Source organism: Kogia breviceps, chromosome 15 (genome assembly GCF_026419965.1).
Source record: "Kogia breviceps isolate mKogBre1 chromosome 15, mKogBre1 haplotype 1, whole genome shotgun sequence".
Classification (NCBI taxonomy): Eukaryota; Metazoa; Chordata; class Mammalia; order Artiodactyla; family Physeteridae; genus Kogia; species Kogia breviceps.
Window position 1 is genome coordinate 68,407,688 of NC_081324.1, and position 23,013 is coordinate 68,430,700.

The window sequence follows — 23,013 nt, forward strand, 5'->3', positions numbered from 1 at the left end:
CCCTGAATTTTTTCACTTATAAACAAGCAATTCTCTCTAAAAGTTTGAATGCTGTTTCTCAGAATTTTTAATCCGAATTTTCTATTTTAATCTTCCTTGATCCAGAGACTTAAAAAAATTTTTTTTTCTTCTGGAAATGAATCAAGAACTTAAACTGAATTTCCAAAGATCCAAAAAGGGAAGGGAAGCTGCTTCCGGTGACAGGAGGGCAGCTGTTCAGGAATAAATTAAAAATGCTCCACTCCACGAAGGTGGAGCTGAACATGTGGTTAGTGTTTAATACCAGACTTAATTCATTTTTTTAAAAAAACAGTTACTAACTTTTTAAAACTAACTTTTATTTTTGGCTGCATCAGGTCTTAGTTGCAGGCACGTGGGACCTTTTGTTGCGGCATGCGGGCTTAGTTGCCCCGCGGCTTGTGGGATCTTAGTTCCCTGACCAGGGATCGAACCCACGACCCCTGCATTGGCGGGTGGATTCTTAACCACTGGACGACTAGGGAAGTTCCCAGACTAATTCTTGATAATATTACCTATATTTCATGTAGATAAAATGCATTTATGTATTTTAAGTGTAGACCAAAGAGACCCTTAGGCAGCTTTGCACGGTTGCCAAACAGAATTCCTTGAAGGACACACTAACAAGACTATCTATTTGTGAACGTCATGCCACTGGAAGGAAGATGTGGTTCTACAGCAGAGGGTGGCAAACCCATATCAAATCTAGCCTACTGCCTGTTTAGTAAATAATGTGCTACAAGGGCAGAGTTTATTTGCAACAGAGGCGGTATGGCCCACAAAGTCTAAAATATTTACTACTGGCCCTTTGCAGAAAAACTCCCCTCCCCTCGAGGGCCTCAAGTTGGCCTTATTCCCACCTCCTCATCCACAGGCCTAGATGAGGAACATGGTATATCAAGTATCCCATGAAGAACTGATCACTCAAACCCTGGCTGGGCTGTGCTTCTGCTGACATGACAAGCTTTGCAGTCCACTAATGCTTGAGCCACAGGTTTAATTAAGATGGTCAAAGCGGGCTTCCCTGGTGGCACAGTGGTTAAGAATCTGCCTGCCAACGCAAGGGACACGGGTTCAAGCCCTGGCCCGGGAAGATCCTGCATGCCGTGGAGCAACTAAGCCTGTGTGTCACAACTACTGAGCCTGAGCTCTAGAGCCTGCAAGCCACAACTACTGAGCCTGCGTGCCTAGAGCCCGTGCTCCGCAACAAGAGAAGCCATGACAATGAGAAGCCCACGCACCGCCAATGAAAAGTAAACCCTGCTCACTGCAACTAGAGAAAAGCCTGCGTACAGCAACGAAGACCCAACATAGCCAAAAAAAAAGCAAGCAAGAAAAAAAAGATGGTCAAAGCGGTTGAAACACCTCTACTCTGAATCAGCAGAGTCCAGAAAAGAAATAGATAAGAACTTTATTTTTAAAACTTTAAAATTAGCAACCATTAGAGGGGAATCTTCTTTAACTTAATCTTTTCTTCAACGTTTGAAAGGTATCTCATCTTTGTTAAAAGTTCCTTGGCTTTCTCAAAATCATCTGAAATAAAGAGAGACATTAATGCGAGGCTTCATTTCAAGCAAGAATAAAATCACTCTATTATCCAAAGCAGCTGGATCAAAGCTGAGCCCCAGGCTCTGGAAGGCTGATCAATTACTCAGTAGATTTGAGAAAGAGAAAACATCTGGATTGTTCAGGGGATAAAGGGCTTAACCAAAGGGAGCAAAAGCATGCTTCTTCACAGCATTCAGACTGGAAATGAGAAGCTGCTTCTTCTTCAGGACAATACCCAATAACTAAGTTGTGTTTTAAGAGTTTTCCCCTATCATACTCGGTGGTCTAACCCTGACGAGGATGTGGAAGCCCCTGGTGCTTCCTCTGGGCCAGGTGCTGCGATACAGAGCTGCCCCCAGGAGGCTCGCAGGTTCTGGAAAGATGCCCTTAGAACCGTGGTTCTTGACTGCGGGTGACTTCTCGCCTGTGGGGATGTTTGGCAATGTCTGGAGACATTTTTTGGTTATCACCCTGGGGAGGTGGCACTGACATCTAGTGGGCAGAGGCCAGAGGTGCTGCCAAACAGCCTACAGTGTACAGGACAGCTCCCCACGACAAAGAATTATCTGGCCCAAAATGTTGGTAGTGCCAAGGTTGAGAAACCCTGACTTAGATTTATGTGTAAAAAAATAATACACCGTTATATTCATATATGGTTAAAACTACCAAGAAAAGCAAGGGAATGGTTAGTACAAAAATTCAGGAGAATAGTTGCTACCATGGAAGGGGAATGCAATTACAAAGGGCCTAAGGCAGTGGTCATGTTTTATTTCTTTATTTCATTTGATTATTTTTTTGTACTTATAAATATTCTTTTAATTATGATAAAATATACATGACATAAATGTACCATTGTGACCATTTTTAAGCGTAGAACTCAGTGGCATTAAGTGCATTCACAAGACTGAAACTCTATGTATGAAACAATAACTTGCTATTCCCCACTCCCTTTGGTCCCTGGCAACCACTATTCTACTTTCTGTCTCTATGAATTTGACTGCTCTAGGGACCTCATGTAAGTGAAATCATACAGTGTTTATCTTTTTGTGACTAGCTTACTTCACTTAGCATAATATCCTTAAGGTTCATCCATGTTGTAGCATGCATCAGAATTTCCTTCCTTTTAAACGCTGTATAATATTCCCTTGTATGGATAGACCACATTTGTTTATCCATTCATCAGTTGATGGACAGTTAGGTTGCTTTCACCTGTTAGCTATTATCAAAAATTCTATGAATGTTGGTGCTGACAAAAATTATCTCCTTCACCAAACTCTAGCCAGGCTCCTCTGAGCCCTCTTCTTGACTAGCCCTCCACCTTGGCCTATAGGTACTTGAACAAACAATAACATAGTTACTTACAGCTCAAAGGCGGCATCCCTAGGATGACCCCAGCCCCACCTTAAAATGCCTGCCTGAGAACACAGGGCTGCCAAAAGAATTTATCAGTTTATACCTGAAGCTAGGGCCCCTGTCTCCCAGGGTCTGTGGGAGGGTAGGAACCTAACTTCAAGAAGTGGCTGTTAGCAAACCCAGATGGGTTTCACATGGTCCAACTCCTGCTTCCCACTTTTTGTACATTTTCACTTCCTTGGCCCTGTGTGCTGCCCCCCACCCCCCGGTCCCACTCCCTCATTCTCCCTTTAAAATGCCCAGTCACACACACATCGAAGCTGAGTTCAGTTCATGCTGGACTATTCCCCTACTGCAATGGTTATTACTGATTAGAACCTGTCCTTAGCACTTTAACTAACGTCTGGCTTTGTTTATCTTTGACAGTAATCTGGTGCCGTGACTTGGATCTAGATTGGAAACACCATCAGGCCCTCAGACATGATGGCTGGACCTTTCAGTGAGCAGAGAGACCTTGGTCTCCTCTCCAGCCCACCTGCTCATTTGGGAACCTGGGGTGAGTCTGACGCCTGCTCAAATTCTGCAGACACACCTCTGTTGAAGCACGGTGAGGACACATTTGGATTCTCATGATTCTGAGTATCCTCTCAGAAGGATAAAGTTCCAGCCTTCTTTTGAAAGGTAGCTCCAGGCTGGAATTCTTTCCAGCTCCTTGTTTTGAGTGGGGATTGACTTCTGGGCTGGACATTTTCTTTTTCCTGGCTCCTTGAGAGGCCTCTATGTTCTATTTGACCCTGCTCCTCCCATGGGAACTTGTCAGTCCTCTGAAACCTCCTTCTTGAACTTCTACTGACTGCGTGTCACCATGGTGCTTGGTCTACCTCTTTTCCTACTGCTGTGACTTTATAGGCAGATCTTGTTCTATCACGCTTTGCAGATACTGCGTATTTTACAAATTGAAGGTTTGTGGCAACCCTGCGTCGAGCAAGTCTATGTATAAGATTTTCCCAACAGCATTTGCTCATTTCGTGTCCCTGTGTCAGACTTTGGTAATTCTCCCAATTTTTCGAACTTTTTCATTATTATTATATTTGTTCTGGTGATCTGTGATCAGTGATCTTTGATGTTGCCATGGCTAAAAGATTATGACTCACTGAAGGCTCAGAGGATGGTTAGCAATTTTTAGCAATACAGTATTTTTTAATTAATTGGTTTTATTAGACATAATGCTACTGCACACTTAATAGACTACACTTAGTGTAAACATAACTTTGACATGCAGGGAAATAAAAAAAATTCATGTGATTTGTTTTATTGCAATATTTACTTTCTTGTGGTGGTCTGGAACCAAACCCGCAGCATCTTCGTGGTCTACCTGTACTTAGGAAAAATTGGAACTTCTCCGGCTTCTTTGGGAAACTTAAGATTCCCCACACTGCCTCCTCCTCCCTCCTCTCACCACCTTCCATATTCCCTTCCGCTCCCTCGCATCCTTTGATATGGTCCCCTTCAAGCCCCTACCTCCTCAGTCCCTCTGTCCATCCTACCAGACCTTTCCCTTCTCACTCCCGCCACCCAAATCCCTACAAGCAATGGACTTTTGGGCCTCCTGTCCCCATCAGGGGCTTGCAAGGACTCAGGTACCTCCAAAAGCAACCACCTGAAGCTGAAAAGAAAAAAAAAGCTAACTGGAAACAGATATTTAGTTCACAGACTCCATAACATTATATATCAGGGTAAAAAAAAAAAAAGAACCCCAAAACAAAAAAACAAACAACCAAACCAAAAAAACTTTAAAAACACCTCTACAACTCACATTGAGCAGGCAACCTTTAAAACTTGCTCCATCTGCCAGAAACTCAATTCAGATAAATACATAAAATAGAGCAAAAATGAGAACTACCCATATAAGCTAGAGAGTTTTTTTTTCTTTAATTTCCCAGTTTTACTGAGATATAATTGACATAAAGTCATATTAGTTTTAGGTGTATAACATGATTTGATATATGTACATATTGCAAAATGATTACCACAAAAAGTTTAGTTAACATCCATCATCTCACATAAACTGAGTTTTATATTATCTTATTTGTGCCTGACTTATGGCAGAATTTTTAAATGAAAACTGTAAGATCTATTTGCATCTCTCTGTATATTTATGTATTTATACATATACATAAACATATATTTTCCTACCTTCAGATGGTATTACGAAATTAATTTATAAAATCCTTTGAAGGAACTGTATCCTAATTTGCTTAGAGAGAAATGAGTACTTATATAAATTAAATCTTCCTAAAACTTCCAGAAATATAAGAACCAACTCAAATGTTTTCAATTTCATGTAATTTGGGTAAATCTTTGGTAAATAAAACTAGTGTGATGTTCTTTTTTTTTTTTGTGCTACGCGGGCCTCTCTCTGTTGTGGCCTCTCCCGTTGCAGAGCACAGGCTCCGGACACGCAGGCTCAGCGGGCATGGCTCACGGGCCCAGCCACTCCGTGGCATGTGGGACCTTCTTGGACTGGGGCACGAACTCGTGTCCCCTGCATTGGCAGGCGGACTCTCAACCACTGCGCCACCAAGGAAGCCCGGCTTATTTTTATATGGTACAGAGAGAACAAAGGTATTTGGGTCTATTTTTAAACATGTTCATCTTGCCACATTAAAAAAAAATTGTATTATAAAAAGCATATGCCTTGAGGGACTTCCCTTGGTGGTCCAGTGGGTAAGACTCCATGCTCTCAATGTCGGGGGCCCAGGTTCAATCCCTGGTCAGGGAACTAGATCCTGCATGCATGCCACAACTAAGAGTCTGCATGCAGCAACTAAGAATGCTGAGTGCTGCAACTAGGAAGTCTGAATGCCGCAACTAAGAAGCCCTCCTGCTGCAACTAAGATGCCATGTGCCGCAACTAAGACCCAGTGCAGTCTAAATAAATACTTTTTTTTTTTTTTTTTTTTTTTGCAGTACAGGCTCTGGATGCGCAGGCTCAGTGGCCATGGCTCACGGGCCTAGCTGCTCCGCGGCATGTGGGATCTTCCCGGACTGGGGCACGAACCCGTGTCCCCTGCATCGGCAGGCAGACTTCTCAACCACTGCGCCACCAGGGAAGCCCAAGTCTAAATAAATAAATGAATAAATGAATAAATATTTTTTTAAAAAGCATATGCCTCTAGAGATTATGAAGTGGTATATTCATAAAACTTGCTAATCTGCTACAGAATACTGGTATGTAATAGCTCATAATTTCTACCTCCTAGTTTTCTCTGTAAAATAAAATACTAATGGTTAAAATTTATAATTGGTATATGAAAATAAAACTACTGGAAATGATAAGAGTGAAGAAAAACAACTTTGTACACAAAGTATGGGAGAAAAGTAGGATGTGTTTCTACATGAAAAGCATGTAAAGAATGTAAATGTGTATTTGTTAAGATTAAAAAGGAGTAATTTTGTTCTAAAGTAGACCGTGAAAGAGGGAAAGAATAAGACAAAACCTGAATGAATGTAGAAAGCTGTAAAAGGTTTGTGGAAAAGAAATTTTATGTTGTAAGGTCAAAGCTGGCTAAGATTAAGTGGATTTATACATAAAGTGTTTTTTAAAAAAATGCACTTTAATATCAATAGTGTACTAACACAAAACCAGAGTAGTTTTCTCTCTGTCAAAATGACAAAGTTCCTTGGATTACTGGTCTGCTGTTAATAAAAGATTGTCAAAGGTTTTTCTTTACCTTTTGAGTAATCTGCCTAGGAAACATATTCTGTCTTATCAAAATAATTTCCTGTGCTTCATGTTGTCTCTATCATGTCCTCGATTATGTAAAAGAATCGAGCCTCCTCACTGTCAAAAGAGCTAAGGTTTTTTTTTTTTCCCCATGTTACCTCACATTTCCCTTCGAAATTTTATTTTTTTAATTTTTAAATTTTTGGCTGCATTGGGTCTTTGTTGCTGCGCATGCTTTCTCTAGTGGTGGTGAGCAGGGGCTACTCTTTGTTGTGATGTGGGGGCTCTAGGCACACTGGCTTCAATAGTTGTGGCTCATGGGCTTAGCTGCTCTGTGGCATGTGGGATCTTCCTGGGCCAGGGCTCGAACCCGTGTCCCCTGCATTGGCAGGCAGACTCTCAACCACTGCACCACCAGGGAAGTCCCCGAAATCTTTTTATTATTACTTCAGTTTGATAAATAAGTGTTGTTTCACAATGATCTATGATCCTATTTAATTAAATATTCAAACCTTTTAACATTTTTGACAACTTCCCCAAGCCAAATTCTAAATAAAGTCTTCTTGACTTTGAACTGACTTTGAAGTTTCTGAGAGGCCCCCTGGAAAACCTCAAAGGATTTGTTCTTTCACCTTGTAAAAACAGAGATGTTAAACTGAGTAGGTTTATTTGATATATTAAATTACAATGGAAGGCAGTGTCAAAAGAAAAGATACTTAACCTTCCCTAGGTTATTTTTATATGGTTTAAATGTTATTATTTCAGAAATTGTATAAAGTTCTTAGAATTTGTCAATGCCCTCATTATCCATGATATATCCTGGTAAGATGTTATCACCCAGTTATTATTTTAAAATGTGATATGTCACAGAAACAACCAGATTTCCTTTTCAGTTGTGTTCTTTTTATAATAACCTCTCATCAGATCTTTAACTATGGCCATTTTAAGTCTTTTGCTATCCATGGATGGTTGTTACTTTACTCTGATGCTTTCCTAAAAGCTCTTGCAACCAGCTATAAGCCAGAGTACTTGTGATCAATAAACAGGTACTGTACCACGTACTCTGTGGTACAGGCTTCTGATGGCATTGCTTACATTACTGAGTTCAAATCAGTCAACTAGGGCTTCCCTGGTGGCACAGTGGTTGAGAATCTGCCTGCTAATGCAGGGGACACGGGTTTGAGCCCTGGTCTGGGAGGATCCCACATGCCACGGAGCAACTAGGCCCGAGAGCCACAACTACTGAGCCTGCACGTCTGGAGCCTGTGCTCCACAACAAAAGAGGCCGCGATAGTGAGAGGCCTGCACACCACGATGAAGAGTGGCCCCCGCTTGCCACAACTAGAGAAAGCCCTCGCACAGAAACGAAGAGCTAACACAGCAAAAATAAATAAATTAATAAACTCCTACCCCCAACATCTTCTAAAAAAAAAAAAAAAATCAGTCGACTAAGTCAGGATTTCCAAAACGCTAATGAAAAAGCCAATAGGTTCATGAAACTGCTAACCCAAGATCAAGCAGAACAAAATTAACTACATAGGATTGAGTAAACTGATAAGTTGATTATAATTTTTTATATTTTTTGTTCGAACTACTGCTGGCTTTTAAATGTTCTATTTTCTAGATATGAGGAAATCCCCTTTCCTTTTCTCTTAAGCTATCTATGACTCATTAACAATCTAGTAAATTATACACTTTTGTAAAAATTAAAACATCTTCTCCCTGCCTGATCCCTCAAAAAGTTAGAAACTATTATTGAGTATTCTTGTTTTCACGGAAATATAGTTATTTGCCTAGCTTCAGTAAGAATCTATCCTCTTTGTGATAGGACATAATTAAAAATAAGGCTTTGATGGGAATGTCATATTTGAAAATGATGCATAAAGTCATCAATTTTTAGGAAATAAGGTTGATTTTATAGAGATAATGCTTTCCAAGCCCTGTTGCAAAAACTGGCCTGGTATCTGGTTTACAGGTTCCCAGCCTCACAGGTGATTAAGGGCACTCGGCAGGCCCATGAATCTTAGAATATTTGGGGGACATTGGGAAGAGAGGAATTCACCTGAAACTATAGGTAATGCAGGTGAAGAATTCTGATGGAGAAATCTTAGCCTGACTTCCTAGCAGAGAGGTTTTTCAAGTCTAATCTGAGATTCCAGGCAGATTCTAATCTGAGATACAGGCAGACCTCAGAGATACTGGGGGCTGGGTTCCAGACTACTGCAACAAAGTGAATGTTGAAATAAAGCAAGTCACACAAATTTTTTGGTTTCCCAGTGCATATAAACACTGATACTATACTATAGTCTATTAAGTGCACAATAGCATTATGTCTAAAGAAACAATGTACATACCTTAATTAAAAATATTTTATTGCGGAAAAATGCTAACCATCATCTGACAACACAGGAGTGCTACAAACCTTTAATTTGTAAAAAATGCAGTATTATTGCAAAGTGCAATAAAACCAGTTATGCCTGTAATAAGTTCCATTAGGAAAACTTAAAAAGGCCTTTATGGTCAATTACCATTCTTGCTGCACTTAATAAATAATCAGGTCAAATTTCATGAAACTAAATTTATTTTGTAAACAAGAACAATGTTACTTTATCTTTGATTAAAAAGAGGGGGTGATTGTGGAGAGAAATTTTATGTTTCAGTGGAAAAGAATAACACAACCTTGAGAGTTATCAGAATCCCATCCTGTTCATTGTCTTTGAGGTTTTATTATCTACTTGTAAACTGAACTGGATCCTTACACATTTTGTTGGCCCTCAGCAAATCCTCAATTCTTCTAGTTTCTTTCAACATCTGGCTACAACTTTCCAAACCAATGTTTCCAATGTTCCTCCCTCCCTCCTGACTTACTGTCACTAAGAACTAAAACCTGACTGCCCAGATCCTCAGTGGGACTCAGGCTGCCTTATAGCTGCCCCTTTCCTCCAGGATCTGGAAAAGTCCTGCAAGCTGAAGCTGAAGGACTTGATAGAAACTTCAAAGAACTCATCACAACAAATCATGGGCAACCTTTGTGCCTGGAGCTGCTGGTATGTGGGCCACTCAGAAAGCGTGCACCTTCCACACTGTGCTCTGGGGAATAACCATGACCGTGATGCTGATGTCTCTGCCATCACCACAAACATTCCAACTACAAGCCAGGAGATGCGTCAGATTGCCTCTGCTGTCGTCATGCCACCACCTAAAGACGCTTAAGCGGTCAGTGTCTTCTCAGGTGGCTGCCCTCTGGACTCAGAAACTGGGGTTATAGTCGGCTCCAGCCATTGACCTTTGTTTTCCTTTTTGTTTCCACAGAGATGCTCCTCATTAAATGAACATTTGCTCACATCATCCCCCAAATATCCTCTACTATCAGGCCTCAACAGATGGCTCAGCTAGTCCTTCATAAACAAAAGACAAATGAGCGAGAAATGGACTTATGTCGTTCGGAGGAAAGAAGTTCTCTTCTGTCTCTTTCTTGCTATTCGTTCCAGTCAACACATGATGATAGGGCCCCTGTCTCCAGGCTCTGTGAGAGGGTGGGAGCCTAACTTCCATAAGGGCCAATTAACAAACCCAGATGGGTTTCATAGGACCAACTCCTTCTTCCCGCTTTTTGTAATATTTCACTTCCCCAATTCTACTGAGCCCCTGTGCGCCCCCGCACTACTCCCTCATTCTCCCTTTAAAATGCCCAGTTACCTCTGTACAAATCGAAATTGAGTTCAGTTCACGCTGGACTCTTTTCCCTATCACCATAGTTATTACTGATTCAAATCTGTCCTTACCACGTTAACTAGTATCTGGCTTTGTTTATCTGTGACAGTGCATCTCTCTGAGTTCCTGCTGTCATTTCTTTAGGTGTACACCCAGAAGTGGAATTGCTGGATTGCACCGTAATTCTATTTTTAATTTTCTGAGGAACTGCCATACTGTTTTCCATAGTTGGGTGCACTATTGTACATTCCCACCAGCAGTGCACAAAGGTCCCAACTTCTCCACATCCTTGCCCACGTTTGCTATTTTCTTTTTTTTTAATAGCACCCGTCTTTATAGGTGTGAGGTGGTTTCTCACTGTGGTTTTGATTTTCATTTCCCTAATGATTAGTGATGTTGAGCACCTTTTTTCTATTTCTTAACTGGGGTGGTGGGGACATGGGTGTTTCTTCTGTTGTTATTCTTCCATTGTACTTATGTACTATTCATTTTTTAAGAAATTGTATGTTATAATGAAAAAAATAAAAGCCCACAAAGGTATAACAGGAACTGGGGGTGGACCTTGGTGGAACATAATCTGACCATCTTAGCCAGTAGGCTGGGGACATGGATTTCAGGCAGATATGTTGGGCCAGGTTCCTGTCTTTTCTGCTATTAATCTATATTCCTCCCCATCTTTTTAGAGACACCCCCCGCCACCTTCTGCCTGCTTCTCAGAATAAACTCCTACAGTCCCTACAAAGTAGGCAGTACACTGTGCAAGCTTATCTCCTTGGCCCTCAGTGATGGGACTGGAGTGGACATCTGACTCAAACTGGGGCAATCAAATCCCCCCTCCCAGGAATCTAGACTGGATCTAGAAGATTCTAGTCAGATGGTAAAAGGTCCTGTTCTTATGAGGTAATAGACCAAGGAGGACTGAGGAGTCATCCAGTGGGGGAGGCCAGTTTGCAGTACTGTACACCAATAAGGAAGCAGACGGAACTGGTGTATAGCGGTGGGGAGAAGGATGGAGTGGTCAGCTAGGTCACCAAGTTCAGGACCACAGTCTTGGTTCCAGACTGCTTTCTGGTTCCCAGGTCTTGTGCTAGAAAAGCTTTTATCACACAATACTATACTCATCTCAGGGACTTTGGATTCTGAGAGACAGCCCTGATTCCTTAGAGTAACCTCCTTTTATCTGGGCTAGTATGAGTTACGTTCTCCTTTCTGTAGTCCAACGATCCCTAAGCCAAAGGGCTATTAATCTCTATTTAAGGAGTGGCACAAGTCAGGGATAGAGAGAAAGGCCGTTCTTGCTTAAAAATAGCTAGAAATAGATCTAGTCTCTTTAGCCTGAGAGCCAGGAGCAGTGGGGACAAGGATGAACACGCCCTATTTGCCATCTGGGCACAGCTCGGCCATGGGATTCTCCTCCTGGGCTTTGCAGAAGAAAGAGGTGTGCGGGCTTTGCCAAATGTTGACTGTGAAGCCTTGCCCTCAGAGTCTGCCTGTGTTGGCTTCAGCCCACATCCCTCACCTTATCTTCTCCTACTTGCTAAAGGGGAATGGGAGCACTTTCTCTCATCTAATCTTCAATGGGTGTATCACTGGTTTTGGCACACCCCTTGTTTCTCTAGCAAGACTGTGAATCCTTGAGGGCAGAAATGTAGACTCATCTATATTTTATAGCTCCCACAAACCTGTCATAGGATGGGCATATAATAGCTACTTATTGAATGGATGGTTATACCTCAGTGCTTACAATTTCTTTCCATATTTAAGAAAGTCAAGAAATGAAGGAAGTACCTCTTTCAAAAGCTCTGCTCACATTGTCAGTCAATTCTTTCTGTTTAGCTGAAAAAGAAAAACATTATCTTAATTTTTCTACTTAAATACACTCATAATACGAAGACAACGCTTTGTCATCTTGTTGTTGTGAACACAACACAGCAGGGATTTTGGATTCAAGGGTAAGGCCTCATAACCTCGGTCTCTACAGTTCCATGACGGCAGCTCTTGTTTAGTGCAGCTCTGGCTGATCCTAGTTACACTGTTTTTCTATCCATGAAGGTCTGAGGGGCAATCACCAAAGCTCATAAAATGGTTGTTGAAGCATTAAAAAAAAAAAAAAAAAAAAAAAGACAAGGAAGTGCCTTAGATCATCTCCACCAAGCACTCTGAGTCTTCCAGATTTCAGCTAGGAGAAAATTAACAAGCAGGACTTGCCTATCAGCAGGGCATTAGAGTGTGTCAGGCAACTACTAGCAAATTATACAGCCTCTCAGGAAAATGAAACATTTCGATCATATTGTACCTTAAGAGAGAAGATGCCAGATGAAGTAAAGGAGCAGCTACCTCACATTTTTATTGTTTCCTCATTAGAAAATTGTATGATAAGTGCCTTTTCCAGATACAAACAGTATCAATCATTTATATGGTGCCTGCTTTCAAAGCACTTTCAAATACATTATATCCCCATGGTAAGCAATGACAGGTACTGGGAGAACGTATATGGTCACATGGTTGGTGAGTGGAGGAGCTAAGAGCAGACCCCAAGTCACCTGATTTCTGGTCCAGTGGTTGGAAACTCGCTTATCAGGTAGCAACGTGGTGTTGACGAAAGAACACTGGATTAGGAGTCTGGAGGCTCTGAAGTCCTGACCCCGAAACTATCTAGCTCATGTGCTTGAACGTTCACATTACCTGGGCCTTAGCAGGTAAAAGGAAATTTAGGAATTACTCGAAATGAAGGTCAGTGACCTGCTCAAAACCAGATGTTAACTATAGAGCTAGAAACAACGCCCACCATTGATTGGGAACTTACCACAGGCCAGGCACTGTGTCAAGTGTTTTATATGCTTAAACTTAATTGTTGCAACAACGAGTACTAATAGTATCTCCATTTTACAGATGAGGAAACTGAAGCTCAGAGGGGTGAAGTCACTTTACTGAAGGTCACATAAAAAGTCAGTGGCAGGGCTTCCCTGGTGGCGCAGTGGTTGAGAGTCCTCCTGACGATGCAGGGGACACAGGTTCGTGCCCTGGTCTGGGAAGATCCCACATGCCACGGAGCGGCTGGGCCCGTGAGCCGTGGTCGCTGGGCCTGCACGTCCGGAGCCTGTGCTCCGCAACGGGAGAGGCCGTGACAGTGAGAGCCCTGCGTACCGCAAAAAAAAAAAAAAAAAAAAAAAAATCATTGATTCAATATTCAATAAATATTAAAAAAAAAAAAAAGTCAGTGGCAGTGTTGGGACTGAACCCAAGTCCACTTCACCCAGAGCTTCATGAACCTCTGCCTTCCAAAGCTGTACAGCTGGGCCTTCTTTTTTTTTTTTTTTTTTTAAGATGTTGGGGGTAGGAGTTTATTAATTTATTAATTTTATTTATTTATTTTGTGTTGGGTCTTTGTTTCTGTGCAAGGGCTTTCTCTCGTTGTGGCAAGCGGGGACCACTCTTCATCGTGGTGCGTGGGCTTCTCACTGTTGCGGCCTCTCTTGTTGCGGACCACAGGCTCCAGACGCGCAGGCTCAGTAGTTGTGGTTCACGGGCCTAGTTGCTCCGCGGCATGTGGGATCTTCCCAGACCAGGGCTTGAACCCGTGTCCCCTGCATTAGCAGGCAGATTCTCAACCACTGCGCCACCAGGGAAGCCCAAAAGCATTTTTTTTTTTTTTTTTTTTTTTGCGGTACGTGGGCCTCTCACTGTTGTGGCCTCTCCCGTTACGGAGCACAGGCTCCGGACATGCTGGCTCAGTGGCCATGGCTCACGGGCCCAGCTGCTCTGTGGCACATGGGATCCTCCCGGACTAGGGCACTAACCTGTGTCCCCTGCATCAGCAGGCGGACTCTCAACCACTGCGCCACCAAGGAAGCCCCAGCTGGGCCTTCTGACTAAAAATCCTGAGTTTCTCTTTTCCCAACACCACCCAGCCCTAATGTTTCTGGTACAACCCTAGCTGACAGCTCCCTCACCACAACTTCTATTTTACTGCTTTTAACTTCTTTGTTATTTATTCACTCATTTGTCAAATATTTACTGAGTCCCTATTATACAAGCACTACTGCATGTGCTAAGGATGTGAGGGAAGCAAAAAGAAGACAAAATTTCTGCCTCTGTAGAACTTCTGGTCTAGTAGGGGAGGCTGATATTGGTCCAGTAACCTCAGATAGACCAGTGATTAGTCCTACAAAGGAGGGGTACCCACGACCAAAAGGTATAGACAGAGAGGTCCTCTGTGGACTCGCTGAGGAAGTGAGGATTGCCCCCAGATCTGAAGGAGGAAGAGTTAAATAGATGGGTTAGAGGAGAAGAGGGTTTCGGGCAGAAGCAACAGCATGTGCAAATGCCCTGGGCAGGGAGGTACAAGGTACAGATGAAGAACTGGAAGCAGTCTGTGTGGCTGGAGTGGAAGGAGCAAATGGGAGGAAGCAGAGGCCAAGCCATGCAGGTCTCTTTAACCTGAGGTGGGGGGTGGGGAGCCACTTAAAGTTTTTAAGCAAGGCCAAGGGTGATATGATTAGATTTGGGTTTCAAAAAGATCACACATGTGACAGTGTAGGAATATATCAGACTGAAGGTAGAGATGGACCAGTGTGGAGTTACTCCAGTTGTCCAGGTGAGAGAGAATGGCAGCTTGGGACAGGGTGGTGGCAGTGAAAATGTATAGATGGATCTGAGACACATTTAGAAGGTCAGCTTTTCAAGACTTGGTGATGGACTGTCTGTGGGGGTAAGGGAGAATAAGTTGTGAAGGACACCTCCTCGGTGTTTTGGACTTGTGCAACTGCAGAGCATCATCAACTTAGAAAGGGAACATCAGCAGAGGAGCAGAAGAGAGACGCTCATGACTTCCATTTGGGACATATTGAGTTGGAATATATAAACTCCAAGAAGGCCCAGGCCATGTCTTTCTTGTTCACTGCTGTATCCTCAGTGTCCTGCACAGTGCCTGATACAGTAGGCATGCCATAACATTTGTGAAAGTTCGTATCTGCATACAATTTGAATGAGAAACCTGGAGCTTTTCTATATGGCATGGTTAATTTTATGTGCCAGCTTGTTTAGGCTGTGGTGCCCAACTGTTTGGTCAAACACTAGTCTAGATGTTGCTATGAAGGTGTTCTGTAGATGTGATTAACATTTACAGTCAGTTGACTTTAAGGAGATTATCTTCAATAACATGGGTGGGCCTCATCCAATCAGTTGAAGGTAGTAAGCAAAAACTAAGGTTTCCTGAGAAAGGAATTCTGCCTCATGACTAACATAGAAGTCCTGCCTGAGTGTCCAGCCTGCTAGTCTATCTACATATTTTGAACTTGCTAGCTCTCATAATCACATGAGCCATTCCTTAAAATAAATTTCTTTCTCTCTCTCTCCACATACACATACACTACTGATTCTGTTTCTCTGGAGAACCCTGACTGATACACTATGGAATAAAGTGGAAAGTAAAGCAATATGGGATCATAAGATAAAGGTTTCAATCTTTGCTCTGCTATATCTGCTGTGTGACCTTGGGCATTCCCATGAACTTCTGAGGCCTATTTTTCTTGTCAGAGATAATATTATTATCCAAATGATGTCATGGGTGGGAAGGAGCACAGCAATCTGCAAAACACTATTACATTCTTGGTTTAAGCCCGCCTTCCATAGAATTAGGAATTTTGCAAGTCTAACCTCTACACAAAATGGGTTTCAGCGTAATCAAGAAAAATAATTCCCTGAATCATTATGAAGGCCAATATGTACTCTTTATATCCATTTTTCACTTAACTCCTACATGTACTCAAAATAGCAATAAAATACAGTCGGTGGTATTTTATCTTTTACCTCTGACAATAGATTCCATCTCTTTCATGGCAGTTTCACCTTGAGGTTCTGCAAGTTTTTCATTGATTTCCATTATTTCCATGAGGAATTGACTGTCCATGTTATAATCTGTCCCTTCGGGAATCTCTACTCCACAAAGTTTTAGCTATTGGGGCATAAAGCAGGGAAAATAAGTTTAATTCAACAAACTATGGCCAGTCATAAATCCTCCTCACCATAAATCCTCCTCACCATTCAGAATAGAATGCCACTCACAGGGAAAACTTGAACTGTCCCAATAGTGAAAATGTGAGGGTAGGGTGCTGGAAAGTTAGACTGAGATTGGAGTGCTGGGATGGGATCACTCCCTGCTACCTGGAACTATGTGACCCTGGGGGAGTCATTCTTCCACTTGGGAAAAAAGTGGAAGGAGGTTGAATTAGATATTTGTAAAAATTCTATTAAATCCTAAAATTCTAAGTTGCTCACTTCTCCCCCCCAAAAAAACAGAACAAAACAAAATTACTCTTCCCTAAAAGCCAGCACCATCTAATCCTTGAAATTTATAGAAAATGGTAAAAAAAAAAAAAAAAAAAAAAAAAAAAAGGCAATTGGGCAAGTAAGATTTACAGAGATACTCAGAGAAAACTATACTCATGTAACAGTATCTTTGAGGTTAATTATCATTGGGTCCCTAGATTAGCTCATGTCTCAAGCACTCTTCTGTTGAACACAGGGGAGCAGCTGTCCTACAGAGCAATGGGACCAGGCTGTCATGATAGAAGGGTGGGAAAATCACCTTACAAGGTATAGTCCCCTGCTCAGGGGGGCCAGAAGGGTCTCATAGGCATCATTAACAAGGGTCGAATGCTTCTCTGAGAAATCCTTTTCAGTCTGTAAGTGGAAATGAAGATAGTCATATTACCACACAAATAGGCCATATTACATTCACAAACTGTTTCATAAAATACTGATAGGCAAGCACATAAGGAAGTGACCAAAGGAGAACTGGTATGGGATAAGCTGTTTTTATTTTCAGGTGATGGGTTCTAATTCTGCTGGGAAATTAGGTAAAAGCTGTGAGTGTAAGACAGGTCCAGCATCTGGATGGCTGGGGTCAGGCTGCCTCAGGGTGAAGCTGGCTGTCCAGCTCTGTCCCTGATAATCACATAACCATAAGGACACTGCCACCCACCCAGGGTACACACGTGTTTGGGTGTGATTATGGGTGGCCAATAGGCTACCTGAGACCTCTGGCTGAAGAAATCTGGGTGGATAAGACGCTGTAGTTGCTGGTACCTATGCTGGAGCTTCGCAGTGTCAACTCTGAAGGAGCGGTTGCTGGAAGGAAATCAGGAGATGAAATTCATGCATCAAATATTTATAGATTTGTATAGTATGGGCCTGGTTCCTGTTCTCATGGGGGATGATGCAATAAACATATAGACAGAGCTATTTCAAAAAGTGGTAGGTACTGCAAAGGAAAACAGAATAGGATCAGAGAATGGTAGATGTGGTGGACAAAGAGATGACATTTGAGCTGAGACCTGAATGATGATGATGAGTAATCGAAGATCACAGGAGTCATTCAGGCACAGGGAACATGCAAAGGCCTTGAAGTGGGAACAAGATTGGCATGCTTGAATAACGTAAAGAGCAGTGTTACTGCAGTCCTTCATTAAGTGCTCAGTGACTGGTGGGGCCAGAGCTCAGAGTTAAGCGGAAGAGACATTCCTGAATCCCACTCTATTTTTCTAAGGCCCAGGCCCCTTCATCTCTACCTCTCACTTTATTTTAATCGAATCATCTTCGCTTTCTATTCCCAGAGCGTGCCCTATCTCATTAGTTTAGCTACGCCCAAACTTCACCACCTCTCCAAGCTCCTCAACCTTCAGCGGTAAACAGAAAAAACATCTATTTCTCAGACCTTCCAATTCTCACTTTTCCCTTAGACTCCGCCCACAGCACTAAGTTTTTCTTTGCTCTTACTCTCTCATTTTGGATAACACCTCAGTATTTCTTGCTTAAAAGTCTCAACCCAACTTTAAACCATCTGAACCTATTCCTCAAGACTCCATCCGCCAAAGACCGCGCAAGCACCCTTCCCTCAGGCCCCACCTCTGAACTTCCTTTTCTCAGATCCCGCCCCTCAAGTCTCCCTCCATTGCAGGCTCCAAACCTCAATTTCCCCTAATCACACTCCTCTCCCCACCAGTCCACGCTCCACTCTCGTCTCCATCCCACAAAGCTTCGCCGCTCAGTCCGGCCCCTCGATTTCCTCTCCCGACACATCCCACCCACCTTCTCCCAGGCCCCACCCCCAGCCCCGTTCTCTAGGGCTCCGCCCACCCGTGTAACTGGTTCCGCCTTCTCCTCCCTTAGCCTGACCCGCCCTCCATCTCGCACGCCCAGACGCATTTCCCGAAACCGCCTCCCGTACCAGTCCATGAGGCTGAAGTAGTCTCGCGTGGGGTCAGGTGGCTGCAGCGCGCGGCACTGAGGGCAGAAGAACCGGTCCCCCCGCAAGGGGCCCCCTAGGCCGCCGCAGTTCCAACACCGGAGGGAGTTGCTTCCCGCCAGTGACGCAGCACTGCAGTTTAGCGGTCTCCTCCCGAGCACCCCTGTCGGCCATAACCCCGACACCCGGAGCAAGGCCGTGGCCCTTCCGCACCACATCTGGCCGGTGGCAGCCTCCCCGCGGTCACCTGTGGGGAAGAGAATGTGGTCGACCAGACTGGTGCTGCTGATTGGCCGGGAAGATTCTGAGTCCCGCTCTACATTTTAAACTACAACTCCCAGAAAGCATTGAGGCTATGTGGGCCGCCACATCCGCTGTTTGTCATTGGTCCGGCGGGGGCGAAGGGGTGTTTTGATTGGCGGAGGGTGGAGTTTGTATCAGCGGGTTTAGCGCCACTCCGCTGGTTACGGCTGCTCTGTGTGCGGTTCTAGGTGGGCTCGCGGTGAGTCATAGTGGGAACTTCTCCTGGGTATTGAGGGGTTCGAATCCTGTCCTCAGGGTCTTTTTGCGAGCTGAATTTCCCGAGCTTCCGTTTTGTACTGTGTTTGAGCTTGGGAAGGGGGAGAGGGATGCGTGGGCGACTCTCTTCCTTCTTTGTAGATAAATTTCGAGGTGAAGGTCGCTTCCCGTGTAATTTTCAAGCTGAAACTGGCCCAGACGTAAAGGATAAGGAAGAACAAAAGTTGCCCCCTTCAAAATGAGAGCGAAGTTGCTCTGTAGAGAGTTTTATAGGTGTTAGTAATTATTTCCATATTTAGGTTCAATCTGGAAAATGCTTACTGAGAACCCGTTCTTAGCTGCAAGGCGCTGCAGGAACTGGAAACACCGACTTGTGTAGGAAGATGCTCTGCCAGTGTCCCTGAGGAAGTGTGGGGGATGGGGTGGCGAGGGGAGGGTAGGAGGGCACCAGTCTTTCTTGGGACTCAGTTTCTCTACTGGAAAAAATTGTGTTGCACTAGTAAGGCCTTTTCCTGCTTTCAGATTCTTTGGGCCCAGAATTCCCAATTATCAAGCATTACCGAGGAGTGGGGGGAGGAAAGTTAATGCATCATCTCATTTGATTCGCAAGCTCTATCTGCTTTTCTGGGTTCAGAGAGGTTGCGATCTACAGAGTTGACTTAGATATCTGACTCGACTCCAGATCTGTTTGCTTATAACCTCTCCACTATACTTTTTCCTCATGGCAGAGGCCAATGTAGTCCTGGTCTGGTGGACCCTTCTTATCATGAACGATGATAGCAGCTACCTTTTGACACACTGTCTTTTGCCAGTTTTCAGGGCAGAGAAGTCTTGCTCAAGAAGCTGCAGGAGGACACAGCTCGGCTGAGGTGGTATTAGAGCAGCAGGTCCTGAAGTGGCGTACCCAGCTCTGGCAGCACCTACCTCCCTGGTGTGCTTTCAGGAAAACTCATCAGGACCTTTGCATCTGGAAAGCTGTGTAAATGCAATAATCAGTGTGAGTCATGTTTACTATATTCTCCTTAGGGGGTAGCCTGAGTGTGGGATTCAGGAGAGAAAGCACTTAAAAAAAAAAAAATCAGATTAGGGATTTAAAGTTAGGGATTGAAAGTTACTCTGACTTTACTGTAGGTTCTGTTATTGGAGTTTAACTGTCCATCAAATTAATTCTAAAGCTGGGGTGGGAACCTCTGTTATGGTCTTCTGTGTCTCATCATGGTTTTCTTCAGGCTTCTGTTGGGCTGGGAGGCCATTTAGGATGCTGAAAAGATGAGCCCCATAGTTAATTAGCATCACAAAGGGCTAGGTGGAGTTGTTTAGAGCAGTTTTTGTGTTTCACCTCATTAAGTGGCCCAGCTCTTAGTGTGGAGTCAAGGAATCTAGAATGAACTTGGGTCCTACCCTCCAGGAGCGGGTTTGGGGGAGAGGGGCCATCAGTGACATTTTATGTATAAAATAGTCACCCCTGGGATGATGCAGCGAATTTCTGTAGAGTTTCTCTTAGTCTATGCCAAGCCACCTGACTCTTCCCTTTCTTTCTTTTCCAAAAATATATATGAAGTTTAAGTGTAGTGTTGATAGTATTAACGAATACATTTTAGGTTCCATTTTTAATTTTAAAAAATTTGATGAGTGTAAGCTGTTATGAGTCTCTCCCCCTCCCCAATTCAGTTTCATTGCTTTTTACTTATTTACAGCCTTCAAATAATTTCTTTGTTTCTGTTCTCTGTGGTTGTGGCTGTCACACAAAAACATATCAGGTGAAAATGATGTGATGAAATGCTCAGCCCAGAAGAATGATAGGTCTAAACTGTTAGAATTTTAATTTTTGCAGAGCATGCGTATCCTGGATCTTTTTTTGGGGGTGGGGGGGCTGTTGTAATATACCCATCCTTCACTCTTGACCTTTACGATGTCTTGTTACTTGAAATTCACCTTACTGTTGGACACTTATTTTTGAGGTGGTGATGTCTCGGGAGACGGATGTGGAGTGTCATCAGCCCCATGGCAGTGCCTCCCCGCAGTCCCAAGGTGGCTTCTCGCAGCCCCATGGTCCCTCCTCACAGCCACACGGCTCCTCTTCACAGTCCCAGGGCTCGTCCAGCTTCTCCACCAGCACGGTGCCCACGTCCAGCCAGTCCTCTCACTCCAGCTCGGGTACGCTGAGCTCCTTAGACACAGTGTCCACGCAGGAACTCTACTCTATTCCCGAGGACCAAGAACCCGAGGAGCCTGTCCCTGCCCCTTGGGCTCGATTATGGGCCCTTCAGGATGGATTCTCTAATCTTGGTAAGACCCTTTGTAATATTTTGTTCAGAAAAACAGTTTTAGAAAGTTGTTGCAGCAGACAGCTCAAGATACTCCTGGAATGATTCTGGAGTTTGAAGGTGATGAAAGATGGAACCAAGGAAGCAGTTTTGGGTTGTGCACTGGCTCTTACTTGCTGTAGAGCCCCTTCATTTACACTTTCAACAAACATTAATTGGGCGTCTGCCATGTGTTGTCCATCTGAAGAGGGTTGTGGATCTGTTCCCTAGAAAAATGCTGATCCATACAAGCTTGTAAACACTTGTCATCTACTCACAGAAATTTCACTACTTAACTCCTGCTGGTGGTGCAGCAGTTTCAGAGCATCAGTTTCACAGTTTCAGAATGGGGAAGGTTATTTGTTGACTCCCTGTTACTTATTTTTATCTCAAAATAGCCAACCTTGCTGTTTAAATATACTCATCCTTTCTGACACCTGGTTCCAACAGTAAGGATTTGCTCTCTATGTTTTAAGTAGCATTTTTCCTCTGTCTCGAATTAAAATGACCTCTTCATTTAAAAAAAAAAAAAAAAAAGAACTTGACATTAATGGAATAGAAAATAATAATGTAAAGAAATGAATGGCTAATGTACCATTTTGTACCTTGTCACTCACCCTTCCCTTTTATGTCATGTGCAACTTTGATGACTTGAAAAAAACAGTAAAAAATGGAGAAATAATATAGCAATATTCATACGTACAACTTTAAATTTAGAAGTAAGCATTTGAAGGTAATTATTACTCATTTAAACTATATATTTAAGCTAGGCTTAGGACTGATGTATGGTGAGTGGGACACAGAAATGGTGAGTGGGACACAGAAATGGTGAGTTAGGGTGAAGTTGGGTGTATCTCCTTTAAACTTAAGATTACATACACAAAGAGCTTGTTAGGGAGACCAGCATAAAGTAATTGCTCAATAAAGAGAAGCTATAATATTTTATTGTTATTGATTCACACCTATCTTTTCTTCTAAATAATTTACAGTTTTAGCTCTTATCCTTTTTTTTTTTTTTTTTTTTTTTGCTGTACGCGGGCCTCTCACTGTTGTGGCCTCTCCCGTTGCGGAGCACAGGCTCTGGACGCGCAGGCTCAGCAGCCGTGGCTCACGGGCCCAGCTGCTCCACGGCATATGGGATCCTCCTGGAGTGGGGCACAAACCTGTGTCCCCTGCATCAGCAGGCGGACTCGCAACCACTGCACCACCAGGGAAGCCCTGTTATCCCTTTTGAGTTGATTTTTGTACACGGTATGAGGTATTGTCCAAATTCATCCTTTGGCATGGGAATGTACAGTTGTTTGAGCACTATTTCTTTCTTTAAAAAAAAAATAAATTTATTTATTTTTGGCTGCATTGGGTCATCGTTGCTGCACGTGGGCTTTCTCTAGTTGTGGCTAGTGGTGGCTACTCTTTGTTGCGGTGCATGGACTTCTCATCACCGTGGCTTCTCTTGTTGTGGAGCACGGGCTCTAGGCATGAGGGTTTCAGTAGTTGTAGCACGTGGGCTCAGTAGTTGTGGCTCGCGGGTTCTAGAGCACAGGCTCATTAGTTGTGGCGCACGGGCTTAGCTGCTCTGC

General features: G+C 43.3%; 2 protein-coding genes across 6 annotated transcripts in view; one reads left to right on the plus strand and one right to left on the minus strand.

Annotated features, from left to right (window-relative positions):
* Positions 1-1,403: 1,403 nt before the first annotated feature.
* Positions 1,404-18,910, minus strand: HSCB (HscB mitochondrial iron-sulfur cluster cochaperone). 3 transcript variants are annotated; one of them, XR_010837050.1, is made up of 6 exons: positions 18,591-18,910; positions 17,395-17,491; positions 16,950-17,044; positions 16,172-16,316; positions 12,149-12,196; positions 1,404-1,551 (listed from the first exon to the last, which is right to left on the minus strand). XR_010837050.1 is itself a non-coding variant. In XM_059040247.2 (6 exons), the coding sequence occupies exons 1-6, from the start codon at positions 18,824-18,826 to the stop codon at positions 1,460-1,462; spliced, it is 708 nt and encodes a 235-aa protein (XP_058896230.1). In that variant the 5' UTR covers positions 18,827-18,910; the 3' UTR covers positions 1,404-1,459. The 3 variants fall into 3 exon arrangements, 2 of the variants coding, with proteins under 2 accessions (XP_058896230.1, XP_058896233.1); XM_059040247.2 differs by having other exon boundaries at positions 16,955-17,044; XM_059040250.2 differs by lacking the exons at positions 17,395-17,491; positions 18,591-18,910 and having other exon boundaries at positions 16,950-17,022.
* The window catches only part of CHEK2 (checkpoint kinase 2), a 43,905-nt gene continuing 39,452 nt past the window's right edge, over positions 18,561-23,013 (plus strand). Inside the window, exons 1-3 of one of the 3 annotated variants that reach the window (XM_059040230.2) lie at positions 18,561-19,110; positions 19,940-20,124; positions 21,089-21,416. In XM_059040230.2, the coding sequence (XP_058896213.1) occupies positions 21,095-21,416 (322 nt within the window). In that variant the 5' untranslated portion in view covers positions 18,561-19,110; positions 19,940-20,124; positions 21,089-21,094. The remainder of the gene's footprint in view (positions 19,111-19,939; positions 20,125-21,088; positions 21,417-23,013) is intronic. The other 2 variants (XM_067015876.1, XM_059040227.2) reach the window with 2 other exon arrangements.